Raw genomic sequence first — 27811 nt, forward strand, 5'->3', positions numbered from 1 at the left:
AACTGAATATATTTACCCACACACATGCATTATCTTCTTGTTTTTTTTATGAACAGTTGAAGGCTTTAAGCACAAGCGCCAAGTTGTTTTGGTACTCCTGTAAATAAATCTGTAATTACTATACACACACATTACGTATTCATCAGTCATGCTGCCGCTGCATCAAAGTTTGCAAAGCACGGCGTCGACTCGGCGAGAATCGACGCCGTTTACACGCTTGCCTCTGTGCCCAATCATCGTCGCTACTGCAGCTGCAGCAGCTCATCTTCTGTCAGAGCTGCGAATCGGCATATAAAACTAAGCAAAAGCCAACTGTTTCTTCGTCTCCTTCGAAAGCCAACTTGTGATTTGTTTATTTTAATCCTTTCTTTCAGCCTAGCTAATAGCTATAGAACTGAGTAACTGACACCCATTGGGTGGTTGGTCTATTAGTTTATGCTTCGCATTTGCAATCCTCAGCCTATAAATACGCCTGCTCTGTGATCTGCTTCTTCTTCATTCAGATATAATATATCTTGTTAGCTTCCAATCGAGATCGAGTAGCTCAGCTGATTCACCGGCAAGAACGAGATGATCGACAAGTGCAAGCATTTTTTAGACGAAGAGGTTTGCAGTTTAGGAGAGCGAGATGGCACGCGTGCTGATGCTCATGTCGCACTCGCACGGCCAGGACCAGGCGTTGCCACTGCCGGTCGTCGTCGCCGGCGGGCGCGGTGGCGACCGGGAGGCGCTGGAGCGGGTGTTCGTGTGCAAGACGTGCAACCGCGTGTTCCCGTCTTTCCAAGCCCTGGGGGGCCACCGCGCCAGCCACAACGTTGGTCCCGAGATCTTCGGCAAGCCGACCGCTCACCGTTGTTGCCGACTACATAAACTACGATTGAAGATAGAAGAAGGAAGGGAGAACATAACGCACACATATAACACAAGCACTAGCGTTTGCCGGAGCTTTGCAGAGGAGATGGTAAAACTGAACTCGCTCAACTTTACTGATGTTTACATCAAAATTTGGTAAGCTTATCCTAAAAAGGAAGAGATCGGCCGATGATGTCAAAAGCAAGAAAGTCTCCTAATTAAAAGATATTTAATATATTTAAGAGAGACATGACGTCCAGGTGCATATCAGGATGAAAGAAACGAGGACACATATCAAAAAAGAAAGCTTCATCAGCAAGAACTCTACACGAGGAAAGTTAGAATCCATGTATCTATATTTCTTTTTGTTATCTAGTCATGTTCGTTTAGGACTCTTATCAACCGAGGATATAAATATAAACCCCCGGCTATCGTAACAAAAAAAAACAACAATCAATCCAATATACAAGTTATTTACTTTTTCGGCTCCGGCCACCCCTTAGGAGTAGGAGTAGAATAGATCTCGGCGAGTTCTTCAGCAAGTACAGCTGCATCGATCTGGTCGACCTCCACTACTTATTATAAGTACCGTCATGGCTTATACCTCTGTTCGTACGGCTGCATCGATCCGGTCGACCTCCACTGCGACTCTAGTATAAGTTAGTTATCGATTCTTGCCTAGTTCAAGTATGGCTGCATCGATCCGGTCGACCCCCACTGCATGAACTAGATCAAGATTAAGTTATCGGCTCTACCACAGAATGACAGTCTTTGGTAGATTCATTAAGTTACCGATATTGCTTATTGCTTTTATTATTTATCTAATTACAGCAATATCACTCTACCCGATTGGGATTAATCTAGATTGACCTTATATCTTGTTTAGCCCATCGTTTGTTAATCTGAAACTGATCTAATCTATACATTAAACGATGAGTTACGTTTTATCGGCTGTTTTACATCAATCCTAATCGTGCATAGCGTGTGGTTAAAGCATGTTGCGTCTTGAGTAGATTTATTGGCTAGCGAGAACTGTTCCATAGCCCGTTATCACGGCTTGTGTGATTCTACCTCACACCTCACTATTAGCACTGTGGAGTGGGGATCGATATTTGATATATCTATTTCTGATAAGGCATGACTTTAACTGTGCGCTATGCCTGAATCGACTGTTTTAGCCGATATCGAGTACTATCACGAACAGTTCGCATCCTGAGACTGTTGAAGTAAAGATAGGTTGAAAGATATGTTAGCCCCATGATCTTATTATTGTATTACGGCCTGCATAATTTTGCCTCATGCCCCACTGATATTAGTAATGAGTTAGGATCATCGAGTCTATTGTTATTTCTACGGCCTGCATGATTCTGCCTCATGCCCCACTGGTCATAGCGATAGATGAGATCTAACATGTTCATTAGATTTATCTTTATTAAATGGTTAAGTGATGTTGAATTGTTTCTTTATATAAAAAGAGGTTCGGTTACTTGTAATAATTGGCTTAGTATAAACCAATCATTGTTGATATCTTATTGACATCGATTAATATTTGTTCAAATAACGACATTTACCCTGAATGATAACCGATTCTTCTTATACAACCCAATGAGCTTTAACCGATTTATTCTCATGAATATGCTGGAATCGACTGTTTAGTCGATCTCCTTTCATATCGGCTTTCAGAGCCACACATTCAGGACTATCTAGCAACACTGACAAGTTACGCCCTTAATTACTGATAAACTTTCTCTCATTGTTAATTACAGAGTCAAATTGACTGGCATGTCTCAGGAGGATTGTGTAGGATCGACCATCCTTGCGCTGAAGCTAGGCGGATCTACAGCTCCATCGGGCAGACCCTTTCGGCTTGCTGCGTGTGTCCTCGATACGGGACGAAAATTCTGTGTCGACAACTGAGTTACAGTGGAAGCTATATATACAACTCTATCCATCCAATCCTAGTACACAGACATACCAGGCTACCATGCTGCTATATTAACTAGATATCACAGCAGGCTGACTTTAGCGTCTGCCCCTGCTGTGACTACAGTGCGGCAAGGGAGCCTTTCGGCGTCTGCCCCTGCCGCTGCTACAGTGCAATAGTATGGGAGTCCTTTCGACGCCTGTCCCTGCTGCGCGTACAGACGAGAGAGCAACATATTACTTTATAATTCTTTCTTTAGTCCTGCTACTAACCCTAGAACCTCCACCACGCCGATCATCTTTTTCAGCTTCGTGAACTGAAGATGGCCGAGTGGCTTGGTAAGGACGTCCGTGAGTTGTTGACCAATTTCGACAAACTCAATGATGATCTACCCTCCATCGACACAGTCCCACAGGAAGTGGAACTTGACGTCGATGTGCTTGCTCTGGTCGTGGAGAACCAGATTCTTCGCGAGGGGCGATGGCGGGCTGGTTGTCCACCATTAGTGCTGGTGGGTGAGCTTCCACACCGGTCAGCTTGCTCAGCAGCCGGCACAACCACATAGCTTGGCACGCTGTTGTGGCCGCCGCCACGTACTCTGCCTCACACGTGGACAACGCCACCACCTTCTGTTTTAGCGACAGCCATGAGATTGGAGTCGACCCAAGGAAGATGAGCACGCTAGAGGTGCTTCGCCGTCCATCGATGTCCCCCGCCATGTCTGTATCGCTGAATACAGTGAGTTGCAGCCCACTTCCGCTGGTCTTGGGGACGACGATCACCTGACCCACCATTCCCTTGACGTAGCACAGCAGCCAATTCACCGTGGCCCAGTTATCCTCTCGGGGATCCTCCATGAAGCGGCTGACGTAGCCCACGACGAACGTAATGTCCGGCCTAGTGTGGACTAGGTAGCGCAGACCATCGACGATGCTCCGGTAGAGTGTTGCATCTACCTTTGTCATGGTACTGGCCTTCATCAACTTTAGCCGCTCCTCCATCGGAGTCACGCACGGCTTGCACTCAGACATGCCGCTCCGCTCCGACAGCTTTGAGACGTACGCGCTCTGACTGAGAGTGAGCGCCTCCTTCCCCTATCTCACCTCGATGCCGAGGTAGCAGCAGAGCATGTCGAGATCGCTCATTAAAAAATGAGCTGCCATCTCGCGCTTGAAGCTGTCGATGTCCTCTGCACGCGTGCCGGTGATGATCAAGTCGTCCACATACACGCCGATGACAAGCTCCTCCTTCCCCCGTCACCGCGTGTAGAGCGTGTGCTCGGTTGCACATCGCATGAACCCAAGCTCGCCCAGCATGGCATCAAGCTTGGCGTTCCACACTCACGAAGCCTGCCGTAGCCTATAGAGCGCCTTGCGCAGTTGGAGTACCTAGTGCTCCGCTCCCTTGACTGTGAAACCCATAAGTTGCCTAACAAAGACTGTCTCCACTAGCTCGTAGTTGAGGAAGGCCAATTTTACATCCAGGGTGATGGACACGCCAATCCTTCGCTGCTGCCAAAGCCAACAGCAGTTGGATAGACTCCATGCGCGCTACCGACGCAAATACTTCCTCAAAGTCGATGCCCTCATGCTGGACAAAGCCTCAGGCGATGAGGCATGCCTTATGCTTGACAATGGCATCGCGCTCGTCCTATTTGACCTTGTACACCCACTTCAGGCTGATCGGAGGACCAGGAGGGGGAGCTGGGAACGTGTGGATCGAAAGAGGGAGCCGTCGCGGCACCGCACCGACTGGCACCACCTTGGATTGGAGCGCCGCCATCAAGCGCCCTTGGCTGCATCGAGGTGGATCAAGGCTAGGGCTAGGCACTCTCCATGACTCCACCACTCCGGCTGCCACTTGTCCCATCTCTGAATCAACAACGAAGGAGCTACCGCCTTAGGGACGCCTGCTGGCTGGATCCACTGCTTCAAGGACTAGATCTACCAGGCCCTAGGAAGAACGGAGCTCCACCATAGTCGCATGAGGTGGGATGGGGTGGATTGGAATTAGGAGGGAGAGATCGGAGAGAGAGAGTGGAGCGCGATGGAAGAGGAAAAATCTAGAGGCTGCTGCTTGCAGGAGATGAAAGAAGAGGCGGCGGCGGCTGTGTTTAGGATTTGGGAAAGGACCTAGGGTTTGTCACAAGCGAGCTAGATAGAGGTGGGGCACGTGAGCTCAGCGTGGGCCCATTTTCTTTAGTGACAGACAGATTGACGGTACACTTGGCTTTAGCGATAGACGGTTCAACGCTAAATATGAATACCTATAGCGATAGACACTAAATCGCTAAATGAGGATTTAGCGTCAGATGGTCTCTGAGTTATCTTTAGCGTCAGATCATCCATCGCTAAATATAATTTTTAGCATCAGATGTCTGACGGTGAAGCGGTGTTGTGGTGTAGTGCTAGAGGTGGATCGACGAGCTCCCAAGTCTCATTTTCCTTGATCGCCTTCATCTCCTCCAGCATCGCCTGTCGCCAATTTGCATCGTGCTCAGCCAGTGCGAACATGGGTGATTCCTCTGCAATGACGAGAATCAGCTCTAGGTCATTAAGCAGCTGACCCGCTAGGCCTAAGGACCCTGTACCATTGACGATGTCGTCTAGCCTGTAGAACCACACCTCACCATCGTGGAAGGCATCCACGAACTCAGTGGTGTCACTTAGAGGTGAGGCGAACTTGATCGGCGTTGATGGAGTCCCCTGTTCCGTCGGAGTGGTCAGCACAGCACCTGAAGTGCTTAAGACCCCAGCTGCAGAGCTCAGCACTACTCCTGGACCACTCATCACCACTCCTAGAGTGCTTGGCACCAGTCTTGGAGTGGTTAGCACCACTGCAAGACCTCTCAGCTCTGCTACAGGAGTGTTTGGCACCCGTCCTAGAGTGGTCGGCACCACTGTAGGACTACTCGGCACCACTCTCGGAGTGCTCAGCACCGCCCCAGGAGTAGTTGGCTCTATTGCTAGAGTGGTCAGCACCTCCTATCCAGCGTCTCCACCACCGTGGATGGCCAAGTGTTCGATGACGAAGGTGCTAGTGAAGTCACCATCTTCCCCCGTGCTCAGACTGTCCTAGTCTTAGGCTACCTTCTTGTCAAACACAACGTCACTTGAGACAACCACCTTGCCTCGCGTGGGTCATAGAGCTGGTATGCCTTGGTACCTTCCTCATAGCCCAGGAGCACCATTGGTGTGCTCATGTCCTCCAGCTTGGTGAGGACCAGCTTTGTCGACAAAAGATGCTTAGGAGTCCACCGAGGGGTATCCCACGATGGTAGATTTGTTGGTGGGGGTGCGCGTAATCAGGAACCGGATGGTGACACAAGGCGCAGAGACAGCGATTTAGACAGGTTCGGGCCGTCTGATCGACGTAATACTCTAAGTCCTGTGTCTTTGGTGTATTGCATTGAATATGGGATGTATGTAGATGTAGACTAGGGGACCCCTGCCTCTCCTTATATACTCTGGAGGGGTAGGGTTATAAGGAAAGTATCATATTTGGTACTATACAATATCTTGCGGTGAACGTCGACCAGTGCCGTGCACGCCTTGATCTTGTGGGCTAGGCCACCTCTAAGGGTGCGACCCATGTCTTGTCTTGTGGATACCGAGGGCCATACCCCCACAGCTAGTCCCCGAGCCTAACAGTAGGTGACGTAGTCATGTGGTGCCAGGGTCAGAAAGTAGAAGAAAGGCAGAAGGTCGTAAACCAAGAAATATGGGGACACACTGGTGCTACGACTAGCTTGAGTGCGCAGTCCCTAGACCACAGCTGGTAACTCTTTGAGCCATCTACCCAGATGCTTTTCTTCTTTCTAATATAGCCTCTTTTTGAGGGTATCAAGGATCATGCCATTCGCCTGTTCGACCTGGTCGTTGGCTCTAGGATGGGCAATGGAGATGTATTTGACAGAGATGCATCGGTTTTTGTAGAAGTCCTAAAAATGATGGCTAGTAAACATAGTTCCGAGGTTGGTGATAATGCTGTAAACCAAGAAATATGGGGAGACACCAATGCTACAACTAGCTTAAGTGCATAGTCCCCAGACCACAGCTGGTAACTCTTTGAGCCATCTGCCCAGATGCTTTTCTTCTTTCTGATATAGCCTCTTTTTTAGGGCATCAAGGATCATGCCGTTCGCCCGTTCGACCTGGCCGTTGGCTCTAGGATGGGCAATAGAGATGTATTTGACGAAGATGCATCAGTCTTCGTAGAAGTTCCAAAAATGATGGCCAGTAAATGTAGTTCTGAGGTCGATGATAATGTTGTTCGGGAGACCAAATCTATGGATGATATCTTCGAAGAGCTCGACTGCTTTCTTTGTAGTAGCCGAGACGAGCGGTTTATACTCGATCTACTTGGAGAACTTGTCATTGGCGATGTATACATACCAAAAATCACCTGGCGCTGGCTTGAAAGGCCTGATCATATCCAGTCCCCAGCATGCGAAGGGCTAGGAAGCTGGGATGGTCTATCGTTCTTGTGCCAGCACGTGTATTTGCTTGGCGAAAAATTGGCATCCTTCACAATGTCGAACGAGGTCTTCTGCATCGGAGATGGCCGTGGGCCAGTAAAAACCAGTTCAAAAAGCCTTGCCAACCAGGTTTCTTGAGGCCGCGTGGTTGCCATAGGAACTAGAGTGAATTTCAAGAAGTAGCTTCACTCCCTCTTTTTGGGTGATGCATTTTTATAGTATCCCTTCCTTGGCACTTTTCCTCATCAAGTTGCCGTCCACCAGTACGTAATGCTTGCTTTGATGAATTAGGCGTTCGGTTTTAGTCTTGTCGACAGGTACTTCGGCGCTGGTGAGGTACTTGATGAACTGTTCCCTCCAATCGGTGGCCGGCAAAGGTACCATAAGTACCAACTGCTCAGCAGGGAGAACTTCCTGGACTTCCTTATCTTCCTTAATGGATGGCGCCAGAAGATCTTGAATGAAGACCCCCGATGGAATCGCGACGTGAGAGGAGCCTAACTTGGATAGGTGGTCGGCGAGCTAATTTTGATTGTGTACCATGTGGTGGTACTCGATACCATAGAACTTCCCTTTAAGCTTCCTAATTTCGGTGTAGTATGCATCCATCTTCTCACTAGAGCAGGACCAGTCTTTATTAAGCTAGTTGATGACCAGCGTGGAGTCCCCATATACCATGATGCATTTAATGCCAAGCTCAATGGCTATATGAAGTCTATGGAGACTTGCTTCATATTCAGCGACGTTGTTGGAGGCCAAAAAATGTATCCGGAGAACATATCGGAGCTTATCCTTGGTCGGCATGATGAATAGAATGCCCGCACCAGTACCGTTGATGTTGAGAGCACCGTCAAAGTACATCACCCAGTGCTCGGGGCAAGTAGCGGCGATGGGCACTTGAATTTCAGTCCACTCAGCGATGAAATTAGCAAGCGCCTGAGACTTGATGGTAGACCTGCTTCTGAGTTCTATGGAGTAAGTTTCGAGCTTGATAGCCCACTTGATGATGCGATTGTTGGCCTCTTTGTTGCGCAAAAATGTCCCCCAGAGGGAACTCGGTGACCATGGCGATCTTTTAGTACTCGAAGTAGTGGCAGAGCTTGTGCGACATAATCAGAATGGTGTATAGCAGCTTTTGGATCTAAGGATAACGAGTTTTGGGCTCATTAAGGACCTTGCTGATGAAGTAGACCGAACGTTGCACCTTATAGGCGTGCCTGGCCTCCTCACGTTCGACCACAATGGCTGTGCTGATGATGCGAGAAGTAGCGGTGATGCAGATCAGGAGAGTTTTGTCTGGCCAAGGCACCATCATGATCGGAGGCTTTGTTAGGAACAACTTGAGCCGCTCGAAAGCTATGTCTGCCTCCTCCGACCAGGAAAAGCGCTCAGAGGCCTTAAGGAGTTTGAAGAACGGTAGCCCTTTTTCATCGAGGCGTGATATGAAGTGGCTTAAAGCAGCCATGCAGCCTGTAAGTTTCTGTATATCCTTGACACATATTGGTCGTTTCATGTTGGTGATGGTGGAGACCTTGTCGGGGTTCAGCTCGATGCCACGTGCGCTGACGATGTAGCCCAGGAGTATACCAGATGGAACTCCAATGATGCACTTTGAAGGGTTCAGCTTCCATTGGTACCTTTTTAGATTGGTGAACTTCCTTGAGGTCGGCGATAAGATTATTGACGGTCTTAGACTTGACGACCACATCGTCGATGTAAGCTTCGATGTTGTGGCCGATCTGTTGATCGAGGCACATCCAGATGGCCCTTTGATAGGTCGCCCCGGCATTCTTGAGTTCGAAGGACATGGTGGTGTAGCAGTACACACCGAAGGGTGTAATGAATGATGTCTTGATTTAGTCTTCTTCCTTGAGGGAGATCTAGTGATAGCCAGAGTAACAATCGAGGAAGGAGAGCAGTTCACAGCCGGCGGTGGAGTCTACAACCTCATCTATCCGAGGCAGACCGAAGGGGTCTTTAGGGCAGTGTTTGTTAAGATCAGTGTAATCAACACACATTCTCCATTCTTTATTCTTTTTTTGAACAAGAACAAGGTTTGCTAACCACTTAGGATGATACACTTCTTTTATAAATCCAGCAGCTAGGTGCCATTTTATTTCTACCCTAATAGCCTCCTTCTTGTCTGGCATGAATCGGTAGAGTTTCTGCTTGATTGGTTTGGCAGTCGGCAAGATATTCAAGGAGTGCTCGATCTTCTCCCATGGTACCCCCGGCATGTCTGCAGGTTTTCAAGCAAACACGTCGATGTTGACTCGTAGGAAGGAGATGCGCACGCTTTTCTATTTGGGGTCAAGGTGAGCCCCAATCTTCATGGTCTTGGAGGGGTCATCGAGGCCAAGGCCAACCTCCTTGGTTTCCTTGGACTTGGCGGAGGCACGAGGAGGCTCTAGTGATGGGATCTCTAGGTCATCGGTGGGCACCATCTTGGCGTCGCTGACCACACTGGCCATCTGGATGGAGAGGTCGGTGGCTTCGGCGAGGGCGAGACTCTCTGTCTTGGAGGCGTAGGCGATGGAGAGGTTGGCTCACAAGGCTAGGACTCCTACAGGCAAAGGCATCTTCAGCACTAGATAAGCATAGCGTAGTACATCCATGAACTTGGCTAGAGCTGGCTAACCATGTATGGCGTGATAGGCGGTGTTGAAGTCGGCGACATAGAAGTTGATATGCTTGACGCAGTAGTTGCTTGCCGTGCTGAACTGTACTTGTAGGATGATCTCTCCAAGTGGTTTGGACGCCCTACTAGGTACCACACCCCAGAAGGAGGAGTCTAAGGGTGTGAGATCTGTTATCCCGAGGCCCAACTTCTTTAGGACTTTGGTGAAGAGGAGATTCAGAGCGCTCCCACCGTCGACGAGCACTTTTCTAAAAAGTACTTTCTGGACGGTCGTGTCAAGGATGAGGGGGAAATGCCCTATGTAGGGGATGTTCACCCACTGGTTAGCCCTGCTAAAGGTAATAGGGACCTCAGACCATGGGCGATAGCTGGGGTTGGTGGCGGTGTCTTCCGTAGTGACAACGAGCACCCATCGGGCGGCGAGCTTCCGTTCTCTTCTACTCTCGGTGGAGGTGAGGCCCCCAAAGATGGTGGCGACCACCTTGTCGTGATCCTGGAAGGCATTGTTATTGCCTGCAGGTGGTCGGCAGCCTCTGGCTCCGTCATTGGTGTCGTCGTCTAGCCTTTTGTCTTGGAACTCCTTAGCCAAGCCAAGGCAGTCCTTCATTTTATGCTTGATGTTCTTATGGAGAGGGCACGGGCCATCAAGGATCTTCTTGTACTGCTCGTCGTATTTGTGCTTGGCACGAGGTTCATTAACGATGGCAACGATGTGGTCTGGCCAGCGGCAGCGATTTTGACCAGACTTGGGTCCTTCTGGCCGATCATGGCCGCTATCATGATGGTAGCTGCGGTTGTCGTAGCGGTGGTCATTGTGGCATCGATCATTGGGGTGGTCGTCATAGCGGCATGTTGGGCAATGAGTGCCCTCATCCTTGTTGAAGCGTACCTCGGCTTCCTCGACGTCGGCGTACTAGTTGGTAGTCTTGATCATCTCGCCAATTCCTATGGGCGGCTTGTAGTTGAACTTGGAGCAAAGCTCACAATGATGGAGTCCTCGGATGAAGGCGGTGATGACCTCAGCTTTCGTGATGTTGGGAATAGAATTCCTCATCTCAGAAAAGTGTCGGATGTTGCTACGGAGGAGCTCGGACGGCTTCTGGTTGATGCGGTTGAGATCATGCTTGGTGCCTGACCGAGTACATGTAGCCATATAATTGTCGGTGAAGACTTTTTTAGCTCTTCCCAGGATTTGATGGAGTCCGGGGCAAGGCTTGTGAACTAGTTCATGGCGGTTGGCGTGAGCATGACAAGAAGATAGTTTGTCATGATGCTGGTGTCTCCTCACATAGGGTAGCAGTGGCGTAAGCCTGTAGCCACTATGTTGGGTTCATCCTCCCCACGTAGGGCTCGACCCTAGTGATCTTAAGACCATGGGGCCATTAAAGTGTTTGGAGCACCCTCGTGAATGCTGGGGGCCCCTCAGGGTTGTCGACGCCGTCATCTACAGTGTTGCTAGCGTTGAGCGGCTCAAGAGCTGAGTCTGGGTTATCGTACTCTTGCTCATACTCCTAGCGGCGGCGTACTTCTTCTTCATGGTGACCGAAGCGGCGTTCGTCGATACATCGTCGCGCATCTCGAAGATTGTTGAGATCCACTCGGACGTCCTGGTCGACCTCCTGGTCATGTTGGTGGTGGTGTTCAATGCGGTTGCCCCTAGCTCTGCCCTGGAGGGGTTGCTTGTCATCACGGTGCTGGTCAGTGAGGCGACTTGGGCGATGATCGGATCTTGGCATTGCTGATCGGCAAATCGAGGTTGTGGAGTATGAAGGTCTATGATCCTAGCGAATCTCATTGACCTGACATTGTGCTTCTTTAAGCATGGCGACGACCTTGGTGACCTCTGGTGTCTACGGGAGCTGGGCGAGCTCGTTGGTGGCCACTGCCAGATTGGCGCTTGGAGTCTTGTAGACATCGTGGCCGTCGACACAAGCAAACTTGTCATCAAGATTGCATTGGAGTGGCCTTCCTTGCAAGTCAAGCTGCTGCTCGGCCATCACAAGGGCGACCTCATTTGCTCAACGCTATGCTCGGTTGATGTTCCATTTCTCATGAGCGACACATTTCTCCTTAGTTTCACTGTTCCGAGGGGGGTTGTCGATGTCGACGTTGAAGATTGCACCGCCACAGAAAGGAGGGAGAGGAAGTAGCTCCGTGGTGGCTTTGGCGATGCTCTCCATAGAGCCCTAGGACTCAGAGTTTGGATTCTCCTCCAGGATGGTTTGGAGGGATGCTTTGGGGCGTTGGCCGATGTGCAGCATGTTGACGGTCGGCAAAGGCTGATCGATGATCTGGTCGGCGAGAGGATGGACATCTCCAACCTGGTTGGCGAATCTACCCCTTAGGGCATCTTGGTAAGCAGCGTCGGCATTGGTGAACCCAAAGGGTAGGGCCATAACCTTGGAGTTTCTCAAATAGCCTTCGATTGATCTAGATCATAGGGTGGTCGACGCTGAACCAGAGTGTCTAGAGCCAATTCGGCGATGGAGAGGCAATCGGTGAGCTTTAGACCAACCCGATCGATGGATGTGATCAGATCATCATTGTTGATCTATCTCCTCTAGTAGCGAGGAAGTGGGCAGCGAGTCGTCGATGAAGGCAACCTCAGAGGTGGTTCCGAGATTAGATCTGCAGTCACAGGTGTTGGGGTGATCGGCGCAGCGTTGATCTGCACCGGCTCGATGAGCTCTCTGACTCTGTCAGCATTGATGACCCGTGAGATGGATTCGACTATGAAGATCTAGCGTGCCAACTATCGATAAGGAAATAGCATGCACACCCCTACCTGGCGCGCCAACTATCGACAAAAGATGCTCGACAGTCCACCGAGTGCGAGGGGTATCCCGCGATGGTAGATTTGTTGGTGGGGGTGCGCATAATCAGGAACCGGATGGTGACATAAGACGCAGAGACAGTGATTTAGATAGGTTTGGGCCGTCTGATCGACGTAATACCCTACGTCCTGTGTCTTTGGTGTATTGCATTGAATATGGGATGTATGTAGATGTAGACTAGGGGACCCCTGCCTCTCCTTATATACTCTGGAGGGGTAGGGTTATAAGGAAAGTATCCTATTTGGTACTATACAATATCTTGTGGTGCACGTTGACTAGTGCCGTGCACTCCTTGATCTTGTAGGCTGGGCCACCTCTGAGGGTGCGGCCCATGTCTTGTCTTGTGGACACTGGGGGCCATACCCCCATAGGCTTCATCTTCTTGACATGGCCGATGCAGCCAAACGTCCAGAGGAAGGACACGCTTGGCTTGCGCCCATACCAAGCTTCGAACGCTATCTTGCCCTTAGGGCCTTAGTGGGCGTGCGGTTGAGGATGAACACCGCCGTGGTCACCGCTTCACCCTAGAATCTTACCGGCATGCTCTTGGCCTTCATCATGGATCGAGCCATGCCGACCACCGTTTGGTTCCACCGCTCCACTACGCCATTCTGCTGTGGCAAGTACGGCATGGTGTGGTGTCACACCACACCCTAATCCGTGCAGTACGCAGCGAACTCCACCGAAGTGAATTCAGCGCCACGATCAGTCCATAGCATGCGTAGCTTCTTGCCGCTCTCCACCTCCACGCATGCCTTGAACTTCTTGATCGCCTCTGCCGTCTCGTCCTTGCTCGTCAGGAGTTGTAGCCACATATAGCGACTGCAATCATCCATGAGTAGGAGGAAGTATCGCCGACCATTGCTTGTGGCTGGCATGATTGACCCGTAGAGATCGCCATGGACGAGCTCGAGAGTGTCCACCGTGTGATTCTAGGCCGCCTTTGGGAACGACAATCTCCTCTGCTTCCCGGCCAGGCAGCTGTCACACAGCTCGCCTCCATGCTTGATGTGAGGCAGCTCTCGGACCATCTTCTCTAGCCAACCGAGCGCATCGAAGCTGAGATGGCCAAACCGGGCATGCCATAGCCATGGCTCCTCGGTGTGCCATGCTGCCAGGCACACCGGTGTAACACCCCGGTGTTACGATCCTTTTTAGCACCGTGATTTAGGCCTAGGAGAAATTGCCGAAACGAGTTTTCTCGGATTTTGATTCAAAACATGCTTGATGCGATAAGCAAATCCTGTGTGACTTAGTTCCGTGGAGTAAATAAATGCTCGAGTTAATTTACGCAGTGCATATAAATATTTTAGGAGTAGCCGATAACGATTTTAGCAAGTAAATGACGGAGGGTTTGTTCTAGACTAGGCATGAAAATCGACTTTTATAAATAGAATAAAATCCAAAATTAAATAAAACGATATACATATATATAGCTTTTGAATCAAATTTAAATTCGAGCTTTGTTGAAATTTTCCTGTGCCTAGACGTTGTAAATTAACTAAGTTAGTAAACCGTTATATATATATATATATATATATATATATATATATATATATATATATATATATATATATAGACACACACACGTTACGACGGTACTCTAAAACAAAGAATTAGAAGAAAAGGGCAAACGTATACTTGTAGCAATTGATCGTACAAGTTGATCGACTGCTCCTCGATCTTTCTTTTCTCTGCTCGTCTGCTTGCTGGTTACTGCTGCCGTATTGGGCGTTGCTTCCTCGCGACCTCGCGCGCGTGGTCCTGCCGGCCTGGCTGCTTGCTTTGATTTGATGCATCGCGCAGTCCTTCCTTGTTTATTCGCCTACTGCGCCACGTGCATGCGGTCGCTATCGGTCGGTCTGCTCTGCTCCTAGCTGGTGAGCTCGCTCTCAGCTCCTTCGCGTGCCTACCTTTTTTTCTTTGGCCTGTCCACTCCCTGCTCCTCGTAGTCACAGCAAGTCCAATAGACAGCTAGCGATCAGAGGAGATAATAATGTAGTGCAGTGCAGGAGACTCAAATACATGGTAGGGAATCTCCAACCAGGAAAGCACGCAAGCAAAGCAGAACCAAAAAGAAGCATCCACATGCAAGTAGTGAGCTAGATTAGAGGAGAGAGAAGCGGCAGGACAGGGCCACCCTCTGTCTGTCTTGGCTTGTCTTGGTTGCATTTTTCCTTCTACTGACAAGCAGCTCAGAGCCTTTATAGCAGAGCACGCAAGCAATGCAGCCGTAGCTCTTCCTTTTCCCTACCTCCGTGCAAGTACCAGCGCCTCCCTACTCCTCCTCGCTCCTCCATGCTGCCGTGGTTGTTTCCACCGCCGCCACCATGGTGCTCCATGGCCGCTTCCTTCGCCGCTCTGCTAGCGCCGCTGATTTTTCCTCGCGCTGGCCCCCTCCTCGGTTCCTTCCCTGCTGCCCGCGCTGGTCTGCTGCTTGCACGCATCGTCTTGGCCACGGCCCGCAAGCCACCATCGGGCGTGTCACGCCGCCCACCATGCCCGCAGTCGCCGAGCACAAGTTTGGCGCCGCGCTGTTACTCCTGTCCATGCTGGGTCCGTAGGGTGTCGCGTCTCCTCCACGCGCGCTGCTCTTCCGAGCCAGCCGCCTGCTGCACGGAGCTGCCGGCCGTGCCTCTTGCTGCCGGTTGCCGTGCCTCTTCCCGGCCCCGTCGTGTCGTTGTAGCCGCCGGCCAACGTTTCCTGTTGGCCCTCTATTTTGAGGATGAAGACAAGGTGAGAAGGGCATGGATCCAAGAAGATATTTTATGCGGGGTTCTTTACGCAAATACTAGACTCAAGTTAATAGTGTTGATGGACCTTGTCCTAAATTAAAGGAAGTTCAGCAACCATTTTGCGTATGTGACACGCCTTATCCCCGTACCTGGGCCGCTTAGGCCACAGTCGGCCTTGCGCCACTGCCGCGCGCTGGGCCGAGCGCCCGCCTTAGGCCGCTGCCTGCGCTGGGCTGCTTACCGCTGACCACGCTCTGGGCCGCCGGCCGCGCCCCTGCTGGGCCGATCGCCCCGCGTTGGGCCGCCACCCGCGGACTGCGCCTGGGCTGGCCGGATGCTGCTTCTGCTGGGCCGAGTAGTGGATCGCTAGCCCAATTATTTTTCTAAAGCAATTCCTAAATTCACGTGTAAGGCAAGTTTGTAAAATCAATACAAAATGATATAGGAGTCCAAAAATTATGAAATTAGTTTTGTTAGGCTCCTAAAATCATGATCTATCTATTAGTATATTTTGTTCACAAAGTTTGGCAATATTTTTGGGAGCTATATAAGTATTTTAAAATGCTTAATATTGTTAAAAGCTGAACTTGTAGGAATTTCTGGGATAAATCGGTAATAGTGTTGAATCTGAAATTTGCACAGTAGGCTCCTAGCAATATTAGGTATTCACTATAAGTTTTGTAGCTCCAAAATAATTAGTTTGCTAAATAGATAATGATGTCCTATTGCGAATAATGATTAAATTGATAGAATGGGATAAAGAAACGACTTGGGTTTATGTAACGAAAATAATTGTTGGGAAATAGCGTCTTATCCAACAACGTGTATATGTAGCCTAAGTACGGTCGTCGTTAGAACTAGCTCGTTAACTTGAGAGGCGTAAAGCGCATTTATACGAGTTACGATTATAGCTGATTAATTACATCTTTGCATTGCATCGCATGCATATCATATAGGTACGATGATGGATCAACGGATCGATCGACGGATGATTGGGAATCCGAAGATGGTGTGATGGTATTCTCTCCAGGAGATGATGCAATGAGCTTGCTATTCAGTTGCTAGTGGATGATCTGAAGATGCAGATACTAACTTTTAATATATCTTACCCAGGCAAGCCCCGGTGCATAACCCCTACTTTTCTGCAGTTTAAATTATATATGTGCATTAAGTTTTAAGAAGTTGAATGAAACCCACTTGCATATATATATATATCTTTATCCTATGAGTCTTACAAGTATGATAGGATCGTGTAGAATGCTATGCTATAGGACTCCTTTAGAAGTCGAGTGATTGCCTGTCACTCGCGAGAGATAGGAAATATGTTACTATATCATTATCACTTGAAAAATATAAATGGTGCCAAGCAGGGATATGGTTTGGGTATTGGTGGGTTGTAAGAGGTTGTGTCACCGTGGACGCAGGGCATAGCTTGGTTACACTGCTTTCCCTGTCTGGTCGGTTAAGGACCGTTCATTGCATAAGACTCTAGGCAGGTCACAGACTTATTATCCCGAGCACATACTTGTGTGTGGGCGCTTGGAAGACTTGTTGCTCTCTTGTCGTGGATCTGGCTCTTTTCAGACCGACTGTTAGGGTTTTATTTTGGTGGAGGAGGTCCTTGCACCGCACAGAGTCTGGGACTCAGGGGCAGGGGCTTGGAGTCCCAGTTTGGACGGGGACCTAGACACCCAGGATAGGAGAGTGATGGGTTGGTCCTGCTTGTGCCTGCTTGTCTGTGGTTTAGCATCGTAGTAAGAACTGAAAGAGGAAAGATGGAGGATGGAAAAAGGAAATCGGATTGCTTACCACCTGCTTGAAAGTAGTACAGGTGCTGACATAGAATGGTTAGTTAATGAACCAATATGGCTATTAATAAAAATCAAATATAAGGATGCACGCTTAGTAATGCTTCTGCAAATGCAATCAACCCACAAGGCAGATAGCTTTGCATATCCTTGTAGTCTTTTCTTTTCTCCTGTCAGGTAAGTCTTGTTGAGTACAATTGAGTACTCAGGGTTTTATTCCCCCTGTTGCAGGTGACAGGTGGATGCTAGAACTGACCTTTGTGTGTGGATACCTCCTGGTGGGCTTAGCGAGGATTCCTTTACGCCGCGATCGTAGTTGTTATTTATAACCCTCACCAAATGCTTTTATAAATTAAAGTTTCTGTATCTGTTGTCATAGTTTATATATCAATAATTCATCCAGCCATGATTAGATAATTATTTTGTTGTAATTCTGATCACATGTTTATATTCCGCTGTTAATTTAAATTGTTCATAACTCTGATAATATGATTACATTCTGCTGTTATAATAATAAATATTATACTCTAATATTGTACTACAAGTGATGTAAGAAATGGTTAAGAATGATGTAAGCTTTATTCTCTCATTTGTGACCCTGATGGCAAAAATGTGGACTTCCGGGTTCTCCCCTGGGGTGTGCCCGATGGAACCGAGTAATTTAGTGTTCTCCCTTGAGTGCTTAGTGTCTAATGGAAGACGAGCACTCTCGTGAGGCAATAGATTAGGCGGTTCTGCCACAACCGGCTGCTCCACCTTCAAGTCGAGCAGGTACAATCGATTACGTGAGCGTTTTACCTTCACGAGAAGACGCCGCTCCCGATCCTAAATCTTCAGCTCCCGCTCTCGATCAGTACCTCGCATCCACGCTCGTCCAACTGCCTGTTGCTGACGATGCTTGAACGTAGCTACAGGATGTAGTACACATCCGTCAGCACACGGTGCTCACCGTTCTGGCACCTGAAGATGATGGTGCCGCACCCTCGGTTCGCCACCCTTGAGCTAACATCGAACTTCACCATGCTGGTCACGTTACCGTTGAGCTCGGAGAAGGCTTTCTTGGAGCCCATCATGTGGTTGCTGGCACTGGAGTCTAGGTACCACCGCTACTCCTGTTCACTGCCCACACATCCGAGGTGGACTTGGGTGCATAGTTCGTCGAGGTTGATAGCCTTCAGAGCCTTGCCATGCCCTTCCACCGCCATCACCTCTCCCTTCTTCTTGGCCTCAATGTTGTGCAGTGCACAGAACATCGCCATTAGGAGAGTGGCCTCATCATCCTCATCAGCCTACACTAAATGAGCCTCAGCCTTCTTCTCCTGCTTGTGATTTGGGCACTCCTTTGCCTAATGGCCCATCTTCTCGTAGCGTCGGCTGGCGTTGGGGTCGACCTTCTTCTTCTTCTTCTTCTCTAAAGAAGCCTTACCACGGCGCTTGCCATCACCACCGTGGCTAGAGGAGGCTTCCCCGGACTTCTTTCGGGCAGCCCACTCCTCCTCTGTCAGCAGCAACTTGTGGCTATCCGTCGTTGTTGTGGCCACTCCATGCGCTCATCCACCACCCGTAGATGGCATGTCACATCCTCAATAGTGAGGGTGGACAAGTCCAGCATCGTCTCTATGGAGAGAGCGATCTAGATGTACTTCACCGGCACAGATTGGAGGTACTTGGAGACCGCCTGTTCTTCGTCGATGGTGATGCTGTGGCTCCTCAGCTTGCTGATGAGCGACTGCAGGCGGAGGGAGAAGTCCTCCACCGACTCACCATCCTTAAACTTGTGGGTGGCGTACTCCTTCAGCAGCTAGGCCGTCGCCTTCTTTGCGAGGTCAGAGCCGACGCGCATCGCTGCAATGGCCTCCCACGCCTCCTTAGCAGAGTTCTTCGCCCCCAACAGCTCCCTGTACTCCGCTGGCACAACAGTGAGGATAGCCTCCAACGCTGACATGTCGGCTTCTTCGTTGTCGGTGCCCTTATCAATGGCATTCCAGAGCCGTCAGACTCTGAGCTTGGCCTTCATGGTCACCGCCCACTCGCCATAGTTGGTGCGAGTCAGTGTCGGCCAACTGGTGTCGCTGACCTCCCGCACCGTGCGCACGACGACCTCCTGTCATGGCTGGGCAGCCACAGCAGCGCCGCAGCTGTCGCCCATCTCCAAACTGTTCATCATCGCCAATGGTTAGTACGGCGATAACGTTTGTACGGCTCTGATACCACTTGTTGGTCCCGAGATCTCTGGCATGGGTGAGCCGACCGCTCACTGTCATTGCTGACCACACACTATAGCTGAAGGTAGAAGAAGGGAGGGAGAACAGAGCGCACACACACAGCACAAGCACCAGCGTTGGTCGGAGCTCTAGAGAGGAGATGGCAAAACTGAACTCGCTTAACTTTACTGAGTTCCAGTGGAAGCTATATATATAACTTTACTCATCTAATCCTACTATATAGACTTGCCAAGCTGCCATGCTGCTACAGTGACTCAATGTGACATCAGGGCTGACTTTGGCGTCTACCCCTACTGTGGCTACAGTGCGGTAGGGGAGCCTTTCGGCATCTGCCCCTGCCGCGGCTACAGTGCAGCAGCAGGGGAGCCCTTTCGGCGCCTGCCCCTGCCGCGCGTACAGGCAAGGGAGCAGCAGATTACTTTACAAAGAAGCCACGACTAGACAGGGACGGCGACCCCTCGCTCGCCAAGCCCAAGTTGCACGGCTGCTCCATCTTCGGCCTCGAGTTCGCCATCGGCCAGGCCCTCGGCGGCCACATGAGGCGTCACCATGCCATGACGAACGGCATGCCCATCATCCACCACGGCCATGACCACGGCGGCGTCAAGCCCGGCGGGCTGTGGCTCGACCTCAACCACCCGCCGTGCGACGATGACGGCTGCGACGCCGAGGTGGAGTGCGGCCACATTAATGCTGCCGCCGCCGGGATCACGTTCCATCAGTTCCTCGACACTGGCACCATGGCCGTCGACTGCCTTGGCTACTAGATACCACCAAGCTCCATGATTCGTCTCCCTGCCACGTACTACTGGTACACCGGCCTCGTTTTTCTTTCTTTTCTTTTCTTTTCTTTTCTTTTGTGGAATCTTCTTCTTCATTTGCTTCTTCGTGGAGGGGAGAAATCCACATTTTGTAGCAGTAGTAGAATGAAGGTGCCTAATGCATGCATGCATGGATGATGTGCATGAAGGTTTTGGGGTGTCTTTGAGCTGCTTGGTGGATAATTTGGAGGACTAATTGCCACCAAAGCTAGCTGATTTACTACCTTGGGTTTCATGTTATTATGGATAAAAACCCTTTGGTCAAATGGCTTTTTGATCGATGTAATTATTTAATCTGAGTAAGATAAATATATAGAGAGAGCTTGTGGCTTTCTTCAGTTGGTAATAATCCTGACTCTGTATATATGTCAAGTTGACTTTTAGTATCTTAGCTGACATAACACATGAGTTGAATCTGCGATACTTGACGTCGAAATTGATCAAAGGTCTTCTGTTTAATTTGCTTTTATCTGTGAGGCTAGTATTTTCTCTGCATATTATAATGTGATTATTATCGTTAAGAAAGTTGATCTGATTAGTTTCTCCAGAAAGAGACTGAACTCTGTATATATACACTGTTAGGAAAAGACGACTATATTAGTATATTGCTTCTAGATAGTGTATACCTGCCCCAGAGTGACATCTATGACTATGAGTGTTCCTCTTATATCTTATCTATATATATAGTTAACATATTCAAGTATAGTTCTATCCTGAAATCCTGAATGTTTTTTTCACGGTAGTAAAGAGAAGGATCTTCAGAGTGAACTCTTCAAACCAAGAGATGCATTTTCTCCCGGCTCTACATTTGAGCAACCAGCTGGTGTCGGAGTATATCCTTGACACAACCAAAAACAGGTGTTCCAAGTCAATGTCCTCAAAGCTCAGCTATTTTTTTTACTGATGCATGCAATCAATTACTCCATCCCTTCCAAAATGCATCATGTCAATTTGGTTTTACCATAAGTTAAACTTCTGTGGCTTTGGCTAAATTTATAGAAAAATATATTAATATCTATATACTAAATTAATGTACTATAAAGACACATTTTAGATTCAATTGAACTAATACGAGTTTTTAATATTGGTGTATTTTTTCGTATAAGATTGGTTAAAGTTAGAGAAGTTAGACAAAACTAAAACAACTTATATTTTGGGATGGAGGGAATAATTAAGACTCAACAATCAAAGATAGGGCTGGGCACGTTGCTTAACAAGAACCATGCATCTCATCAATAATTATGCATGCATAGGGCATTGCAAGAAGATTGAAGGAAGGCTGTATTTGTGGTCTAGTTCTTTATTAATTATCACCATTTGAGGTTTAATTTGGGTGATCTCATATAAACTCAAGGTTGTCACTTTAGTTTGCAGCAGCTAGCAGTTCCTAGTGTGATACAGAGCTGTAGCATGCATGGTGCCCTACTGCCCACGCAGCTTGTAATTAACCCTTAATGCACGCATTCCTTATGTATATAAAAAAATGCATTGAGATTCACAGTTCACCTGATGAGTATCCGACAGGTCACGTACGCAACTGCTAGCTTATCTGATGGCATTCAGCAATGTGTCAATGTCGACATGCATGGTGTGGTGAATCATATTAATTATATTCTACTCCTACTTTGCAGTTAATTTCTGGTTTAATGAGTGGGTTTTCTTCTTCTTCGTTGAGCAACATAACGTATTATTAGTTCATCTCTTCAGATTTTGTTTATCTTTCATTAAATTGGTTTTCTACATACTGGAAAAAGGAAAACATACTAATAAACAATGCTATCACACTAGAACTATACATATGATGAAATAATAAATCCTAATCTCCAATTTGGGTAATCATATATTATATGCTGCTGCCTACGAAAGTTGACAGTACTACTGCTCGCAAAAATTAAAAAAAAAGTAGGGTTGAGCCTTGCATTGATTTGGTTCTTGTTTACCATCGTCAATTTTTTATTTGCTGTGAAATGGTTGAAAACGCTACATATATATATAACTGTTACGCTTGGTTTGGTGAGGTAAAGATGAGCACATCTGTTGACAAATGCATGCAAAGCGCATCCCTAGCTAGTTTTCTAATTAATACAACAGTAGTTGCAGGTGTAGAATATGCGTGCATGCATGTAACTAAAGTAGTGTATGTACTATGTGGAGAACAGCAGCTGTTTCCTTTGCTTTGCCAAGTCATCGTCGATCAGCAAGCAGAGAGACACAAATTCTGTTTAATCCATGCGTGCTGATGAGTTCTTGGTTTGCTGAAGCCATCATACCGGGGCATTGCTACAAGTGCAGAGAAACCCCAAGTTGCATTTTTTTTTTGAAAGGTCTGGCTTATTACATTAATCAAAAGACAGCAGATACACGCGCAAAGCCGCAAAAGGCACAGTACAACTAAAGACTCGATGGAATGAAACTTGAACACCAACGAAACTAAATATTCCTTCCATCCCTGAATAAATTAATTTCTAAGTTATCTTAAGTCAAACATTTTTAAGTTTAACTAAATTTATACAAAAGAGCGCAAATATTTATGATATCAAATGAGCAATTATAAAAATGTATCTTATGAATTATGATGTATCTAATGATACTAATTTGGTTTCATAAATCTTCTCATTTTTTATATAATTCAGTTAAACTTAAAAAATAGCTTAACTTAAGATAACTCCAGGAGTTGATTTATATTCAGAGACCGAGGGACACTTCAGGCTGAGGGTGCAAATCATTGTTGTAATAAATCGGCGTTCTTGGCAAATCATTGTAGTTTTTCGGTGGCCGTGTGAACTTGTCTTTTTGGTTGCTTGACACAACTGAAAAGGATCCACAATACCTTATTAATGCTAGCTCTCGGACTTTTGTGTGGGGTTGAATTGCGTGAGAAACCTCTCAAGTATATATGTGACAATCATATATATTGGCAAATGTAGCAGAAGCAGACGAAGGTTATATATGCTGGTTTGCAGTCGCCGTTCTTCGCTGACGTTACGTATGTGGTTATGACTTATTGAAAGTGGCTTCTTCATGATGATGCTTTGGCTTGTGCTACTCTTCACCCGGCCCTACAAAGAGGCTTGTGGAAACTACTCTGCAGTGATATGCAAGAAAATGAGCTATCTTCCTAATTGAACCAATCAATCGAAAAAAAATCATCAATTGAGAGTAGGTGGCTCATTTTAAGATTTGGCAAAAAAAAAAAAGATTGATACTATTGTTAAAAAAACAGTAAGTAAGAATACACCCTAGAGAGCTAGCATAGCAAGCATGCATATATTGTTGACAGCCAATTAGGGTCTGGACTGTGTTTTAAACTTTTTCGGTGTGATGGCTCGTTCTAGCTAGAGAAAAAATTCACTGGTCAATGGAGATGCTCGATCGAGCTGAGTGGTACTGCGTTTCTTTCATTAATTTGTTGGCAGGCCAGACAGCAGCAGCCAGCCACAGGCGGTCGTCGGTCGTCGTTACATCGTCAACGGCACGGACTGTAAAGTGGGGCCACCAGAGGCCACGCGAGGCCCAGCGGAGATATGGAGAACGGTTGGCCCACCCATTTCCCACCCTTTCCCTCCCGCGAATCCTTCCAGGGGGCCCTCCATCTATCTTTTTTTACTAAGTGAAGAAGGAATTATATTAAAATTTGACATGGTACATCTCCAAATTATATATGAATAAATTTAAAATAAAAAATATGCAATCTTCTATTCAAATTCTTCCATTATCTTCTTTTCTAGGTTTTCCTAGATGCAGCCGATGATCGAGATGAATAGAGCCTTGTTGAATACGAGAGTCAAAGTGCAACCCCTACACGGAATTCAATGTCAACCCCAAAGACATGTCATAAGATCTAACATTCTAGAATCAGTCCAAAATGCATTTGAATCGATGAAAGAATATCGACAATTGCATCACGTTGGGTACAACATAGATTGTAGTTTCATCACCTTTAATCCTGGATTTTCTCTTCGCAACCATTGACGAGATTGATGATCCGAAGTAACAGTCCTCGTTGAGAGTGCCCAGGAGCACCCCTCCCCTTGCAGATAATGACCACAAATTGACTGTCTACCGATGAAATTGAGGCCTTCAACGGTGACCTTGTCGTGGCAATCATCGAAATCATCACACGTAATAAGATCCTGACCATAAATCATTTGAATTGCAGGTAGATTTATTTGGACAAAACCTAAGGAAACTAAGGTCTAAAGAACTATTGTAAACAAGAAATGGGCTCCCTCTCCTTGCCACAGATGGACTCGCTAGAGAGGAAGGAGGAGGGGGGTCTAGGCAGCGGTGGCGTCGAGGGGCAAAGGGCGCAGTGGTTTGGTGGCAGCGGCTTGTTTGGCCAAACCATGGGGCCCTCATCTATCTATCTGTCTATCTATCTATCTATCTATCTATCTATCTATCTATCTATCTATCTATCTATCTATCTATCTATCTATCTATCTATTTATCTATCTATCTATCTATCTATCTATCTATCTATCTATCTATATCTTATCTACAATATAAAAATTTAAAGAGGATGAAAGAGTAGATAAATACTTATCATCTAATAGATTTCTATCCACCTTATAAATATCTTATATAATAAAACACATCCATCTAGAAATCTATTAGATGATAAGTATTTATCTACTCTTTCATCTTCTCTATATTTTTATGTTATAGTTGGTAAGATAGATAAGCTATTGTAACACCCTCGGTGTTATGCCCTAAACCAACTACTAAATCATGTCACGAGCATCGTGTTTGTGTAATAATGCATGGGATAGAAGGTGTTGATAAATTCTTGTAGCCTAAAATAATCAATAAAAATGTTAAATCAATGTTGATGCAATAGCTCATGTATATCAAGTAGGGTCTAAAACCAATTTTTATTAAGAAAAAATGCTATAGAACATATATGTGACACCTTAATAAAGTTTGAAGTACACACTTTGTAGAAGATAGTGCAACTTTTGTTTTAACAAGATAATAACGCTAGCTAATATTTCTAATAGCTTGGAAATCGAATTTTAAACAAACTTCAGCCAAGACAGTCAATTTCCTAAGTCTGAAAAACAGAATGGCAAGGCTATGTTTGGGGATTTATTTTGAGAAAATTAGTTAGAAAATGGTGTCATGTGTAATCTCTTTTTGATAGCCTAATGTGTTCTCCGTGATGTAGCAAAGGTGGTTTAGTCTCAACTCGCATGGATTAGTTGCTACACACGCTTTAAAATTTGTGCACGTCACATGTCTCGGGCTAGCTGTCCCTGTGTGCGTGGTCACCTCGTGCAGGAACTCGGCATCGCCATGCTTGGGTGCACCACGTGCACGCGCACTATCGCGCATTGGCCGGCCGAGACCGTCTCGGCCTGGCCGTGGCTCGGTTGTGCCTTGGCCGCTCTGGCCGTAGCGCCTATTATCGGTCGGCCGCGGGCGACGGTGCCCCGCTGCCGCTGCCGCCCTGCACGCTACTCCCCTGCCTAGCTCTGTGCTGCCGCTGTTGCGCTGCCTCTACCTTGCACTGCTGAGCTGCTGTGACCCTTCCCCCGTCACGTTGCGCATGTGGGCTTGCCTCTCCTTTCTTGTCGCCATGCGCAACGCTCCACCATTAATGGAGCTACGGCCGCATTCACGCCACGCTACCCCACCGCCTGCACGCGCACGTTTTGGCTTTGGCACCACAGCGCGTGTCGCCCTGGTCGCGTCTCGCCAAGCCAACGTCGCGTTGAGTTCCACTATTCCCCTCCCCTCTCTTCTCTCTCCAACCATAGCCGACTGAGCCACGACTTTAAGTGCGGCAGGGAGAGGTCATCTCGGGTCATGTCGTGGTGTCTCTGGCGCCGCCATTAAGACACCTAGCCGGTTGTCCTCACCCCGCCTTGATTGGCATCCAGCCGAGCTCCAATTTTGGAGCTTTGCCCCGCCACCGTGCCGTTAAGGCCGAGCCGCCCATCACCGTGGGCAGCTCCCATCGAACCGCCTAGAGCCAAATTGGTTGCACCGCTAGACTTGCCTCGATCCCCTCCTCGCCATGCGCACCTGAGCCATACCCCTACCACTGTCCCAACACTGCTGACGCAGTCATGTCCGCCGTGGCTCGTCGTCGAGCTCGCTGCACGTACACGGCCAGCCTTGCTCGAGCGTCTCCGACCGAACCATCACCTCCGCTAGGACTGTGGTGAGTCCCTAATACTCACCCGCTATCGCTACTGCCCCGCTAGTGTAGCAGCTCACCGGAACACGGCCGCCACCGCTGCAGGTTGCCCGCCGCCGTGGGGGAAGCCGTCGTACCTTGTCTCTGGCCTTCGAACCATGGCCCGGTGCCACACATTGACCCCTAGGTGAGCATCGACCTCTAGGTGAGGCGTGGAGGTCCCTAGTCAGCCGGCGTGACCACCCTATGCCGGCCGATGCCACGCTGGCGAGCGCGAGGGTGTCGGGGACCTACTGTTGTAAAGAAGAGGAAATGCGAGGGCCTTTGTGCAAAAGTGCTGTCTCTAGGAATAGTAGCGTGGACCACGGGTTGTTTGTCCTAAAGCCAAGGGCTTTTCTGCAAGAGCGTCTCCGCGCCTGTGGGCTCCCCGCGTGGACCGTCTTCGCGCATGGGCCAAGCCCGAGTTGGGCCACGTTGGGCCATTTTGGTCTTTTTTCTTTTTCTAGCCGAATTAGTAAAGCTTTTATATTTCAATTCTGAGTTAGATTAGTATATTTAATATAAATTCATACAAATGTCCAAAAATTGTGAAACAAATTTTGTTGGGTTCCTAAAATTGTGATCTATCTTCTAGTATATTTTGTTCACATAGTTTTATAATATTTTTAGGAGTTAAATAATTAATTTGAGATGCTTAATATTGTAAGATATAAACTTAAAGGAATTTTTGTGATAAATTGGTGATAGTGTTGGCTCTGAAACTTTCACAGTAAATCCCTAACATTATTAGGTACTCACTGTAATTTTTGTACTCCATAATAATTAGTTTGCTAAGGTAGCTAAATGAGCCCTAGTTCAAAAATATATATTTAATCAATAAAATGCCAAAGCACTTTGGGATTTTAAAACTAGAACATTTTTTCAGAGACAAAGCCTTACTTGACGATGTGGATATGGAGACCTGTACGTTACTCATTAAATCTGGCTTGTTTGCCTGCGGAGCGTAATCGTATATTTAAGAGTTGAGGTTACCGTTGATTAATTGCGCCTCTGCGTTGTATCCACGTATATCATAATAGGAACAACGATGGATCATAGAGTCGACTGAAGTAGAGGAAAAGATGATGCCTTGATGATCGTGTCACTATGATGGAATGTGAACTTTTGGCTATATCTTACCCAGGCAAGCCCCGGTGCATAACCCCTATCATTCTGCACTTTATCTTATGCTTGTGCATTAAGTTTTAAGGAGTTGAATGAAAACCACTTGCATATATATATACATGTATCCTATGAGTCCTACTAGTATGTCAGGATCGTGTAGATTGCTATGTTATAGGATCCGATAGAAGTCG

General features: G+C 47.6%; 1 protein-coding gene across 1 annotated transcript; it reads left to right on the forward strand.

Moving 5' to 3' along the window:
- The first annotated feature begins 530 nt into the window (after positions 1-530).
- On the forward strand, positions 531-20260 carry LOC136514845 (zinc finger protein ZAT11-like). The gene is made up of 2 exons (XM_066508549.1): positions 531-814; positions 19922-20260. The coding sequence occupies exons 1-2, from the start codon at positions 629-631 to the stop codon at positions 20258-20260; spliced, it is 525 nt and encodes a 174-aa protein (XP_066364646.1). The 5' UTR covers positions 531-628.
- Positions 20261-27811: the final 7551 nt, after the last annotated feature.

The sequence above is a fragment of the Miscanthus floridulus genome, chromosome 17, assembly GCF_019320115.1.
Source record: "Miscanthus floridulus cultivar M001 chromosome 17, ASM1932011v1, whole genome shotgun sequence".
Taxonomy (NCBI): Eukaryota; Viridiplantae; Streptophyta; class Magnoliopsida; order Poales; family Poaceae; genus Miscanthus; species Miscanthus floridulus.